This window comes from Episyrphus balteatus, chromosome 2, assembly GCF_945859705.1.
Source record: "Episyrphus balteatus chromosome 2, idEpiBalt1.1, whole genome shotgun sequence".
Lineage (NCBI taxonomy): Eukaryota > Metazoa > Arthropoda > Insecta > Diptera > Syrphidae > Episyrphus > Episyrphus balteatus.
Genome location: NC_079135.1, coordinates 23,136,653 through 23,151,345, shown reverse-complemented (window position 1 = coordinate 23,151,345; position 14,693 = coordinate 23,136,653). Strand labels below are relative to the sequence as shown.

Below are 14,693 nucleotides of genomic sequence, written 5' to 3'. Positions count from 1 at the left end.
ATTAACTTTTCTGCATGAAATCTATCCTCCTATAACCAAACTTCATGTGTCAGCATAAAAAATATACTCCTCTGCACTTCAAATTCAAAATCAATAAACAAATTGAATGCGTACACTCTAATTGACGATGATAAGTTTGGACAAATGTACATCGTTTTTTTTTAAACATCGAACATCAGATGACTTGTGTAGTCCTAGCAGATCAATCTGCAGCAACCAGACGACAACAACGCTTTGCAAAACTTCGTTGACATATCCCGCACACCAACTACGCCAACCATGCATCAATGGCCACTTGAATTGTATCTTTTTCAGACAAATGTCATTAATCTAGCTGTCAATCAGATGATCCGAAAAAATGTCCTTGCTTGCGCTTGAAATAACAAACACATAGCCCATCACTATACACATGAGTTGGAATTGTGCAGGGATGTAACATGAGTGAGGTAGAAACTTCAACGTAACCGTAACTGTAACCCATCCTCATCTATATCGTTAAATAGACATTAATTCAATTAACTCTGTGCAAGAGAAAGGGATAAAATTGTATAATTGTAATTAATCGTCAGGACAATATCTATTAAAAGCACGACACGAAGATAAAGTGAGAATATACACAGTACAGGGATGTTAATTATTATTTGGCCAAACAGAGTAACAACTAACTAAAGGACCATGAACTGAGTTAACAGTTAAGCCAAAAAAGGATCATTAAGTAGTTTCTTTTATTTTTTTTTAGGTGTTTATGTTGTATGAGAGTAAATAAATAACCCAAGTTTAATTTTCTCGAATAATTCGATTTAATTAAAAAATCAGGTCACAGGACCTTCGTTCGGATTTGCTTCATTTAACCTTATCCCAACACCAAGTCTTGTTTTTGTTGCTGTTTTAATCCACAGGAACCTTTATTCTGCACCTCTTCTATATAAGCTCTTGGGGGTATCCCACAGATTGATGAAGGGAGTTTATTTTTTCGGTTTGTCTTGGTTTTTTTTCGTCCTTTATTTTGTGTCTGGCAGTCTGTGAAGCCTTCCAGCTAGCGCGCTACTCATCCTTTTCAGCTTCAGTGTTTGATAAAATTTAATCAGAAGAACATAATTATATTACGTGTGCACTGGTGGAAGGAGGAAGAGCTGCTGGAGCGGGTCTCAATATAGCACTATGGTTGTGTGAAAATGTGTAGGGATTCCGCCAACATAAGCAGAATCCTAATGTTTTGCCAGTATCTTTTGGAACGATGTCAACACACATAAAGAATTCATTCGGATAAACTCTCGCTGTTGTGTGCCTGAGCATTTATACCATCAGTTTATCAGGAGTTTAGTTGTGTGTATGTTAGCCAAGCTAATAGGAATGGCACAGGAGACAAGAGTTTGGAAAATTGAAAAATCCAAAGGTATGGGAAAATGTGAAGGATATTGGCTTCAAGGAGATGTGGAGATGGGCCAGAGAGGAACCTTGGAATTCTTTTTCGTTTTTTTTTTTCAACATTCGAGTCACGTAATGTGATTTGATATCAATTTTCGGATTAGAGAATCAGAAGGTGTCGTGTATCTTGGTCTTGGCATTGAGAGGATGGGTGTTTTAAGTGTTTTTGTTGTTGTTGAATCGGAATCGCAATCCCACGCTAATTTTGGACTTTAGTTGGACATGAATTTTATTTTTTCGTTTAGTTGTAAGATTGTTAGGGCGTTAGTGTGCCCAATGTCCACCTTTTGTGCTGACAATGACGATTGTGGAATTGTTTTTAGGTAGGTTTATGTAAGTTCTCTGTTTTCGAATAGGTTTTGGGCTTTTGTCACGTAAATAAATATAATATTGGAAAGGCGTTGTTGTTGCTGAGAGATATATGTAAGTACTTAATTGCGAATTGTCTCTAGAGATATAATGGGTATGACCTTGAAGGAATAAGAATGTTTTCATTGGGGAATGAAATGTTGCTTATAAAGTTAATTAAAAATAACCTTCAAATAAGAGAAAGAATGAGATACAGAAGGCGTGATTGGAATTAGGAAAAATTTAATTTTCAATTTCATTTGGAAAAAAAATCTGCTGTTTTTGTCGGCCGTGTTCAATTGTTTATTTGTTCACTCAAAATATCTTGAAAACAATCCAAACAGAGTGTCGTTTGAATGCTTACAGTGAAAAAACTGATCAAGGTACAATAATTATAAACATAAACGAAGCCATTTTCTGTAGGAATTTCCTCCGGTTCAAAATGTTTCTTGAGAACTTTTCTTGTTGTGAGAATGTCAAAACCTCAGACACAGAGTTCGTTTTCAGGAAAAGGTTTTCTTATGACGAAAAAGGATAAGAATTTTCTAGTGCATCAAAATCACCGGTGATTACAGTTTTTCATTAGAAAAACTGTCTTAGGTATGTTAACCCTCAGGGCAGGTTTTAGGGGGGGGGGCAGCCTGGGCCGTCGCCCAATTGGGGCGCCTTTCACAAAGGCGCCCCAATTTTTTTCCTATTTTAATTTTTCAACCGCGCTCGTATTTTTTGTCCTAAACTTTTTGAAGAACGAAGGCGCCCCCCAATTTTGGGTTAGTTTGTTTGGCTTCCGGAAGGACAATGGTGTCCAAAATGTTCGTCCATCTTTAAAGAACAAGGCGCCCCAATATCTTTTGAAAAACTAAAGCAATCCTAATATTCCTTCAACCAATTAAATTTTTGCAAAGGCGCCCCTATATATATAAATCACTTAATCATAGCTGGTAATGTGGAAATGGAGTGTGTTTCTTAATTTTTTCCAGATATGGAAAAGAATAGACAGAAAGCCCAAAATCCAGAAAACAATAAATCCCGAAAACCCAAAAACTCGAAAATCCAAAATCCCGAATCCTGAAAACCCAAAATCCCGAAAACCCAGAATCCCGAAAAATCTCATATTTACCACACAAATTTTGTATCCATAAACGACAAATCACTTTTCGCACTCCAAACAATTTTTTTTTTCTTAAACAGCTGATTTCATTTTGATAACTCTGAATTCATCCGCTCTGACAAAATACCCAGAGTTGTTCAGGGTGCGAAAACCCAAATTACCGAAAACTTAGAATACCGAAAAACCAGAATCCCGAAAATCCAAAATCCAGAAAGGCAAAAAATTGACAGCTTCTCCATTTCTCGTAAAAACTACGTTTTTGTGTGAGAATAAAAAAATTGGTCTGTTCGTTGTTCCCCCCTCCAGGGCACTCATGTCAATTAACTGTCAAAAAAATCTGAGTTTCTCGGGTTTTCACTTTACATCGAACACCTCAGAGCTTTAGTTTCATCAGCTGATTTCTGTTTTGACATTTTTTACTTTATTTAGTTTCTTATTTCATGAATTTCGTGAAAAATCTCATATTTACCACACAAATTTTGTATCCATAAACGACAAATCACTTTTCGCACTCCAAACAATTTTTTTTTTTCTTAAACAGCTGATTTCATTTTGATAACTCTGAATTCCTCCGCTCTGACAAAATACCCAGAGTTGTTCAGGGTGCGTACACAGCGAACATCGAACACAGAGGAAATAACTCTGGTTTAAAAAGGAGCTTGACGCTTGACAACGAATTCGGAGCGACCCAGAGTGTCCTAGAGCTCACAACGAAAAAATCTAATACCTACTTATAAAGGTATGTCGTTTTCGATTGGCCGTCCGGAAGCCTCCGGAATCATTCAGAAGCCTGCTGCAAGTTTTTTATTCTCCTAGTGAAAAAAAAAAACAAAAAAAATGTATTTGATTTTTCACCAATACAGATATTAAATTTCAGAATTGGGTGCAAGCGATTCAAACTTTTTTTATTGGATTTCAGAATGAGTGAATCATTGAGTGATTCCAATCGAAAACGACATTAATGTACCTATTTGAAAAAGTTTTTGAAACAATATTCATGCCTCTTATCCAAGACGCAGTGATTCACTCCCCGCACGGAGAAAAATGAATCTAGTATTTTATACTCCATATGACTAGTAAGGTAATTAAAGTAAAAAGCCCTAGATTTTAAGTAAAATTTACCTTACGTATTGAACATTTCTTGGATCCGTAAAGTAATTTTTACAAGAAAGTTATGGTGAACAAATTATAGTAGTATATACCTTACGAGTAGCAATATTTTCTTTACGTAGAGTCAAATATACCTTCAACCAAAAAAGTGTATGAATCTTTTCACTTTAAGATTCTAATAAAACATATTTTACAAATTTAACTATTCTATGAATAAATTTTACCTTACACTAAAGTAATAATAATACTGAATTCTAGGAAATTTCCCCAATAGAGATCAGTACCCTCGATACATAGAAAAAACTCTTAAAGCTGTCATTGAAAAGTGCGCCATTTTTTCTCCATTTGTGTTTGATTTTTATTTTTTGTCAAAACTTTTAGGTGACGAGTGCGGGATAATTACATTAATTCATAAAAAATTCGCAAACTATTAGATCAAATAAAGTCAATTTAATTTTTATTGATGATATTTGCCTAAATAAAATTGTATGCATTTATCTTACAGAAATTAATTAAAATAAAAAAAGGTGATTTTTGTAATTATTGAAAAACATAACAGGGTCATACGTTACTTACTTCTAAATAGCTTTGAGGATTAAGTACGTGTTACCTAGTTATGCTTTTCAATAATTACAAAAATCAACTTTTTTATTTTAGTTTTTGTAAGATAAATGCATACAATTTTATTTAGAAAATGTCATCAATAAAAATGAAATTGACTTTACTTGATCCAATCTGTAACTAAATTATATACCTTCCATAGAGAAGTTCAATTTACTTTAAAAATCAGTATTTTCAGCCTTATAGTAAGGTTAAATATGTACCTAACTTTCTAGTAATTTCTATTAGAAATTCATACAAAAAAAGGCTTTACTGTAAAGTTAATCATAAGCTATAAATTTACTAGAAAAGTAAGGTAAATTCCATTTTATTGGGGAGTCATCCCTATTTAAACTTTACATTAAAGTTAAATATACCAGAAATAAGGTGGTTCATACCTTATTTTTTTCTCCGTGCGGGAATCTACTCGATCCGCAACCGCATCAAATTTCAATCCGTGAGCTCCCCGGGATAAACTGTATTACCGATCCACGAAACCACCCTTAACTGCTTACTGACATATCGTCCCGTTTCTGCCTGAACCACGTATCTACAGATCAAATTTTGTTCAATTCTTAAAATAAATATACATTTTTCTCAAAATTTAAATTATGAATTGAACAAAGGGAAATCAGGTTTTGATTTAGACATATTGACTGAGTTGTTTCTTCAATTAAACCTTTGTATCTATTCTTTCTGTAAGTTATAAAGCAATGTTTAACAGAAAAAAAAAATCTTTAAAAAAATGTACTTACGAGGTTCAAGCAGAAACGGGACGATATGTCAAATGTCATTTTATCACTTCGGCACCGGCCGGCGAGTTCAGTAATAGGAAATCTGACGAAAGTGACTCTCATTCCCGCCGTTGTGCTTCTGCGTCTTCGTAATACCTACTCTTTAAATGTGGTTAAACAAAAAAGTCAGAGATAAAGGTAAACTTGTCAATTGAGCGTAAATAACATGAATACCTATTTAATTTTTTTTTTTTTTAAGTTAAGCATATGTACTTTAATAAACTGCACATTTTTACATAAATGCATTAACAAGTATATGAGAAGTAAGACATAATCTGCTATTGCTTTTTCTCGTGATTTAAACAAATTTTTTTAAAATGAATTTTTTTTTGAGAGGCGCCACTTGCAATCTTGCCCAGGGGCGCCGGTAGTGCTTAAACCGGCACTGTTAACCCTGATTTATAACCCATTTTATTTACGAATGAGACCCATATGGCTTCAAAGGGCATCAATAAATAGATAGCAAATATGAACTTTTTTTTCAAAAAAAATCATCCCTGGAACTTGCTATGATGGTTCTTATTTTCAAACTATAAAGTGTTATTTAGCCTGAACTTTTTTCAGGGAAGTCCGATTGTTTTGTTTTTAGCAATCGTGAATATTTTAAATGGACTTTTTTTTTTAAACAGAACCAACTAAGACTTATTCCAGTTTCATTCATATAAAAAAAAGGAATATTTAGACTCAAAAAGTATAAAGGTATATTTGCAAACGAAACAAGCCCAATAAAATTTTTCAGTAATAAACTATCTGCTGATGTAGGATTATGCCTTGACTACCAACATAGCATTTTTAAGATAAAAAAAAGTAAAATAAAAATAAGAAAAATTATGCCTAACACGAAAAAAGTCTTCTAAGTTTCAAAAATGTGATATGAATTTCGAAGCCAACAAAATAAACACTCTCTGTATCTGTGTACATTTTGGTATGTCTTCATATTTCTTTCAATCTCATTTTATATTCATTTTTTTTTTATTTTTTTGAAAAATTCCTTGCAATTCTATGAAAAAAATAAGAGAACTTTCAGGCACTTATTAAAAGTTACCATAATATTGAAATGCTTTCAAATCAAAATCCCTTGCCAACATCTTTATCCTTTTACACAAATAAACGCCACAACGAAACCGTCAATATGGAATCAAATCCAATCCTATATCACCATTCACCACCACCTCGGCATAAAACAAGTGTTTTGGAACGTTTTCTTTTTTTTTTTTTGCCTCCAAAAAACCACAGTGAAACTTCAATCGTTTTGGAGTTTCCAAAGGTACCTTTGCATACTTATTCTATCTCAATATAAAACCTTTCCATTTCTAGAAGTTATCATCGGCGGGCGGTGTTTGAGGGTAAGAACAATTCTCGTTCCCTTGACGATATGACAATGTCGATGGCAACGACTACGACGACGACGACGACAACAAAATCCGATGACAGAAAATTCCTCATTATACACCAAAAACTCGTTCGTTTTTGCTCTGTACCCCACAGCTATGTCGTCAAAATTGTTGTCACGACGAAATGGCACAATCATTTTGAGTTCACTTCAGAGGCATAAAGTTCTATGTGCAACCTACACGAAAATATTCAGAGGGCTCACGCTGAGAGCTCATTTCATGCCCAATAAATAAGAGCAGAGTTTCAGGGACGAAGAATATACAACGACAATGACGATATGATATTGTGATGGGATAATCTTATACTCCCGTTCATTTTCGAAATAAATATTCGTTCAACACAAAATACCAAGCAAGTAGGGAATGAGTTAAGAAAAGCAGCGCAGCATGATACCTTACAAGGACGCTCATTTTATCGAAATGGAGCTTTGTGGATCAGAACACCTTTTTTGCAGTTTTATTGTTCTCTTGGGTGTTAGAAGAAAGTTATTACAATAGAAATATGACGTGAAATTCCATTAGATTTTTGAACACAACATGTCTATCAGCTATCACATTCCATAAGAAAAATGCAAAGAATTTTGAATAGAAACAACCAAAAGCCGCGTTCCTTTGGATGTGGTAAACTACTAATAAGTACTTTACTTCTTATTAGCCTTGTTCCATCGGAGGTGATAGTTTACTACTAGTAGATGTTTTGGCTAAGTATTATCATCTACTAATGCTCTTCTTCCCGAGTATTGTATTGATTTGTATTGAATTCTTTGAAAGTGCGTTCCATTGAAAATCGCTAGTAAACTACTAGTAGTACTTTGCCACCTCCCAATGGAACACGGCTATAATATTCTAAGGGCCAGTTGTATAAATATTAAAACTGGGGTTCAGCAACTTTTATCTTCTGAAATCGTTGGTAATCACTCGTTTAAGGTTAATATAATTAAAATTGCTAAATCCAAGCTTGAACTACAGTTGAACCACAGCTAATCCACTGAAATTGCCAAGTTAAATTCCTGAACCACGTTCCAAAAAACTAATGCAACCCTCTGTTTTTTTTTTTTAACAACAAATTTAATAAGTAAAATAGTTGTCTCATTTTCTTATGACAGAAATATTTGGACCTATTGATAAAAAAAAAAAAGAAAATTCATCATTTTTACTTGCTATAAAGGTAGGTAATATAGCAATAGAGGTCAAATTTAGGATTCTAGATTACAATCACTAAAAAGTGGGTCCGTCAATTCTGACTGTTTGTCTGTCTGCTGTATACAGCCTAAACTAGTAAAGTGATTTTCTTCAAACTTGATAGTTTAACAGTTGTGGGTAATTGTCTAGAGGAGAAATTCAAAATTAATTTAAAATAAAAAAAAAAATCAACAGAAAACAATTTTTTAAGCAAATAATCATTTTTATAAATAAACAAAATCGGCTTCCATGATTCAAAACGGGGTTTTATGGTTTTTTTAATAGTTCCTTTGGCTTTAACTGAACGAAATTGAAATGGGACCGCACTGCAGCCACTAGCTTTCCAATACAAAAAGAATTATCAAAATTGATTGACTCTGTGGAAAGTTATGCGGAACAAACATAAAAAAAAAAAAAATACAGACGAATTGAATACCTCCTCCATTTTGGAAGTCGGTAAAAAAAAGAGATTGTCTGTAAAGCCGGTTTACGCACGATGATTTTACGTGATAACGTCGTCAGAAAACAGGTTGTGTGCTTTTGTTTAAAATGAGTCATATGAAGCGTTTACTTATTTCAAACAATCATAATTTACAAGAAAAAGCTAAAAAAAAATACCTTTTTTATTTACTCATTGTATTAATTTTTTTTATTTTAAAAGCTTACAAAAAAATTATGCAATTTAAAAGCCAAGTATTTCTTCTTAAGAATACAACCATTAAATTTTTACAATGCGCAAAAAGTATAAAAATAATTTATTGAAAACAATCATTTTCATAAAAAAAAATTAAAAAAAAACATGAATTTTTATCTTCTCACGTCATTAATTCCATTTTTTTCCCTTACAACCTATACAAAATTTTATACCATCTGAAAGCTTATTGTCTTAGCTCAAAATATATATATATCGATCAGGTCTATGAGACATCTACAAAAAGAGCTAGAATTGTTTGAACTCGATCAAATTTCATTAAAAAAAGCAAAACAAAAAAACATTTATTTTTATGTTCTCAGGCTATGGAATCAATTTTTTTGTTTGACAACCTATAAAAAATATATACCATGTGAAAGCTTATTATTTCACCTTTCATATGACGTATCAATCTCATTTCAAAGATTCCTACAAGAGAAGTTAGAATTTTTTAAAGTCAACCATGTCGAATTTCCAGACTGAGATTACGGTACTTCCTACACTGGTAGCTGGTCATCGCCAACAGATCTCCACAGGTGTTTTGAGGTATTTCACAAGTTTCTTGATTTAACATTGTGTAGCTTGTAGTTAGTCTATTGTTATGTGTGATATACCAAATGAAAGGTAGTTGTATCAGGATGCTCATAAAAGTTTAATAAAATTTCTATCTGCTCTTGGTCAAAAGTTATAACCTGTTGAATTCTAAAATTGTATCTTACCGTTATCTCAAAATTGTGTTCACACATATAGTCGTAGTCATGGTCTATCATTACTCCATATACTTAATCCCTGTATCTATTAAAGAAAAAAAGATAAAAATAAAAAAACGATGAAAATCCTTTAAAAACGGTCAAAAAACGTATTTTTAACTTGTTTAAACTTGTTTCTTCCATTATTCAGTCAAAACTAAATAAACGATTCCAAGTTTTTGCACATGTATGCATAAACCTACATGTCCAATAAGTTTGAGATTTTTTGAACGCTCCAAAAAAAAGCTAAAAATCAAAAATGACCCAAAAATACCCCTAAAAACACAAGGTGTTTTTCAAAAATTCATATTTCGAAGGCCAGAGTGTTGGAAAAAAATCCGTATTAGACGCCTAATTTTTTTTCCTCATCTTTCACCTGGCATCTTTAGAATTGTCAAAAAAAAATTCTAAAAAAAACATTATAGCTTAGTTTCAAAATTTTTTAGAATTTTGTCTTAAACGCAGTTATTCTTAAATTAATCTCATCTATCTATAGCAACAAAAATCAATTCTCTTCAACTTCGCGTTTAGATTTTAGTCCAAATTTCATCTTTCCGTTTTACCCCTGTTTACCCTATTAAATGACGGAATTTTTAAAAATCATTCATTTGAAATTTTGTATGGAAAATTTCGTTTCGCTTCAGCAGCGTATAGACTTAATAGCAAAATCTCAAAATAATATACCAAACACGTTAACTTTAACTTAAGAATTCATGAAAAAGAAAAGAGATATTGAAAAGATTAAAACGATTTTTTAGAAATGAGAATTGTTATAGAAACCGTTACATTTATATATTTAAAATAAACAACCACGCGCTAAGAGATAACCTCAAAAAATGATAAAAAGCGGCATTTTCAAAAACGTGATGTGATGGATTTTTTTTTTACTTTGGATGCAAGCTCAGGAGTCAGGACACCAAAATATATTTTTTTTTTGTTTTCTAACGAAAAATAAGTTTCTGAACTCTTTTTAATGCAATCTACAATACAACATGGCTTATTTGCATTAATTAAAAATTTAAATTTGTCATTTTTAGAGCATTTAAATATAGTTTTGTTTTAAAAACGGTTTTTCCATATAAATCATTTAATTATTTATTATTTATTAAAATAAAATTCAAGTTTCCATCGAAATGGTCACCCTACATTATACTACATTATCGACATGAACACAAATTTGCGTTCACCACAGCTGTCAAAACTAAACTCCCATTATTCACCACATTTTTTATTCACCATCAAACTCACAGCATCAACAAAATCTGTCACATCCAAATCAACAAAATAAGAAAAATAAAATAAAAATCAAATAAAAATGCAAATATAAAATGGAACGAATAGTTTTGGGTATATCCGAAATAAATTTTAATAATACCAACGATAATTTAACTGAAAAGCGGTAAATAATTTCATATTAATCCTACAAATTCATTATAAAAAGTTTATCTTAAAATTCCAGTCCACTTGTTTCCAAAGCTGATTTTCGTTTTTGCAGTGAAAATTGGTGCTCACCCATTAACCAAACCAACGAACACGACGACGACGACATTTTGACTAAAACCAATTCAGTATTTAACAACGACAATCGTTGTTGGTCTTCCTCGCCAATGGCTGCAGTTGTTTCCGATGAATCCACTGCCACTGGCGACGAATCCTCTCCCCAAATTGACTCCGATTCAACTCCACCAAATTACAGACGAAGTCTACCTCCTCGATTAGCCAAATCCAAGGAGAATTCGAGTTCCTTGTTCCAAATTAAACGACGTTCCATACAAAAACCAAAACGAAATGTGCCAATTAAAAAAATCTATTTGGACAATAAAATCAAGGGAAATTTCCGTCCCTCGAATTTGGAGACAATATTCGAAGAACCAACTCCGGATAAAAACAAACAACTCTGTTTTATTGGCGAGAAGAAGATTCGTCGGAGTTTGTCCTGTTCGGATGGATTGAATATTACCAAAACAATTGTCAAATCGAGGAGGAATAAAATCAAAAAGACTTTTGGCAGACGATTTGCGTTGAAGAAGATTTCTTTAGATGAATTTATTGATCGACTGAATTCGAGTTTTGATGAGAGTAAAGCAACAACAACTTCGCAAAGTGTTCCTGCGACACCAACGCCCACCACAAATATTAATGACGATAAGGCTGAGGAGGAAATTCCTAATTTATTGACAAAGACAATAGAATCAAATGAGGCTGATGGCGAAGATGGAGGAGATGGAATGGAATGTGGTGATGAGAATTTGAACTAAGAGAGAGAGAGTGCCTTTATTTCTGTGTAGCTTCTTTGTTGGAGAGGAAGAAGAGACTTATTTCCAAATGTGTCCAAAATTATATTTTATTTGTTTTAAATTTCTTTTTCTATCAATTTTGTGTATTTCTTTGTTTTTACTCTCAACACCAAAACCAATCAAACTCTCCTTGAATTATATCAAAAAAATATATATTATATTCGTTTAAGTGTTTATTGTTGACTTGGGTTGGTTTATTTTTTATTTGGCTTTACTAAGGTCAGATATTTTGTTTTCAGCTTTGAGTGAATGTCTGTGTTCCTTTGGCCTTAAGTATCTACTGCTAAGTACTTCTGGTTGTGTTCAACTCCATTTCTTTTATAGAAAAAATGTCTTTGAATGGGTTCACAAGTACTAAAAAGTACTTTGGTAAGCCCAAAAGAACACAGCCATTACACACCTTATCCAAGCAAAATACATTCCTGAGGGGAAATAGGGAAGTTAACATTCTCCACTGAATGTAGATTATAATACTAGGGTTCCCAATATTTTCGGGGACGATTAAAGTATTTTGAGGAAAAACCGTAAAAGAATATATGTAGTACTTTTTAAACAAATATAGTAAGTAGTCCCTCGATAAGGTGAACTAGTTAAAACAAGGCGTTTTCGGATTTTAGAGGGATTCACATTATTGGAACTTTTTCCAATTCTCATTTAACTTATTAAAACAATATATATAACCCATGAATATAACACAAAATATTTTTTGAAGCTCAGTTTAACCATTTATTGAAAAAAATTATCAGAAAAAAAAAATAAATAAATAAAATACAAGTAATTACGAGTCAAAACATAATGAAAAGAATCAATTCTTCATAATTTTCAATTTTTTAAAGATATGTATGAACAAATAATAGTTATTCTTTATACACCAATATACAAAACTTTGCGAGAACAGAGATCAGAAATAAATCTCAACCTTTTGAAAGGTTCTTTAATAACTCTTATTTGTTGCCATTTTCAATAAAGGTCATAAAATAACCTTTATTTTTAAAAAAGAAAAATTTCGGTCAATGTCTGAGAGGAACCTTTATTTTGTATTTTTTTCAGTTTCGGTCAACCAGTGAGATTTATCGATGAGAGAAAAAAATAAATCTCATCTGCAAATTTATCAATTAGAACATCGGTCTTCTGAAATATTCGAAATTGTATTGGTTGTGCTTGTCGTCCCAGCAACTCAAATCACAGTGGAAAGGACATTTTCATCTTTACATTTTATTTTAAGTGAAAAGAGATATAATCTTGAGTCAAAGAACTTTGAGAGTCTATTATTATTAGTTGAACTTAATACATAAACTAAGAAAAAAACATGCTATTTATATTTATTTTTTGGAAAATAAAGACGTTTTTGACATATTCGACATTTTCCTTTGAATTAAATATTTTTGATTTATTTTCAGCGATAACGGTTGACCTTTTCCATTAATTTTTTTGTCAAAATCTCAACCATTGAGGGATATTTTAAAAAATAAAAAAATACATCTCAACCGATAACTTTTATTTTTGATTTTTAAAAATAAATCTCAAACCTTAACAGAAAACTATTAGAGTAATGTGATAACTCATAGAGAGAATTCTCTAAACCAATTGAAAATAAAGGTTGACTGTTATTTCTGATCTCTGGCGAGAACGAACAAGAAAACCACAAGAAATTCGCATTATCGGTAATTCACATTATCGAGGGACTACGTATTTATAAGAAAATAAAGAAGTTGTTGCATATTAATGTTTGTAACCTGTATTTTTTGCACTTCTTGCATTATTCAAAAGTTTTTTTTTTGTAGACAAAAAATTATCGTAAGGTTTTTCATATTCAATTTTCGCGGTTTTGAGTTCATCATTGAAAAAATTCTTTTTTTTTGAACGCCTTAGTATCAGAAATTAAATGATATTTTAAAGAAACATTTAGGAGGTGTTATTGCTTTAAAATTTGAACCTTGGTTAAATTTTGACCTAGCGTAGTGTATATAATAAGTTTAAATGTATCCTAATGTAGAGAAGGCTAAAATTTTAAGGGAGATGAAAACTTTAACCCAAATACTAACGCAATCGACACACGGCCTTAGTAGGCTAGGTTAAGGCGATTTCAGATACATGGACAATATAAAGCATTAAAGCTTAATCAACATAAGAAATATTTGTATTATTGATTTCCTTCACCTCATTAAAATATAGTATTTTTGCGTACTATATATTTCTTATATACGCAAAACCCAAATATAGTACTATACTATACAGGGTGTCCCAAAAGTAATGGATCAAACGAAATATGCTGATAGGCCAACTTTAGGGCTCTCAGAATTTAGTAACTTGTTCATCCCAAATCCTTACGGTTTTCAATTTAATGCAGTTTTTGTGAATTATCGAAAAATCTCGACTTTGCAACAGTATTTTGCTTCCTCCGGTCATAATTGATTTTTGTTTTTTACAATTCTTTCACTAAAACATTGGCTAATAAGAATAAATTATTATTTAATCAAAATATTTTTTATTTCATACGCCATTTTGCTGCAAATTAATTAACAGTTCCATGTTTTATAAAAACTGAATTACTTAATTTTTTTTCAGAGCAACACACTGCAAAAAATTTGTATGGTGTGACACAGGTTAATTATTTTAAAAACTTGCCGTGTTACTGCACTTTTCAAAAATGTATAAAAGTTTCCAAACTTGAAGATAGAACAAAAGATATTACAATTTTAATGCAACAAAACAGGCCTTTTCAGAGAAAAATAACAAAGAAAAATAAACACACATTTCCTCGACTGTTGTTTGTTTATTTCTTTTTGAATAAAAGCCTCGATTTTTGTTTGTTATTTTGCTCTGAAAACCCCTGTTTTTTTGCATTAAAATTGTAATATCTTTCGTTCTAATTTGAACTTTGGAAATTTTTATACATTTTTGAAAAGTGCAATAACACGGCAAGTTTTTAAAATAATAAACCAGTATCACACGATACAATTTTTTTTCGGGATGTTCCTCTCAAATA

The 14,693-nt window shown here is 31.8% G+C and overlaps 2 protein-coding genes across 2 annotated transcripts in view; one reads left to right on the top strand and one right to left on the bottom strand.

The window, feature by feature from the left end:
- Positions 1–14,693, bottom strand: part of LOC129908415 (transmembrane protease serine 9-like) — a 32,634-nt gene that overhangs the window by 3,265 nt on the left and 14,676 nt on the right. The gene's annotated exons all lie outside the window — the stretch shown is intronic.
- On the top strand, positions 10,635–11,887 carry LOC129910247 (protein tantalus). Its single transcript, XM_055987547.1, has 2 exons — positions 10,635–10,806; positions 10,867–11,887. Exons 1-2 carry the CDS (start codon positions 10,736–10,738, stop codon positions 11,663–11,665), a joined length of 870 nt encoding a protein of 289 aa, XP_055843522.1. The 5' UTR covers positions 10,635–10,735; the 3' UTR covers positions 11,666–11,887.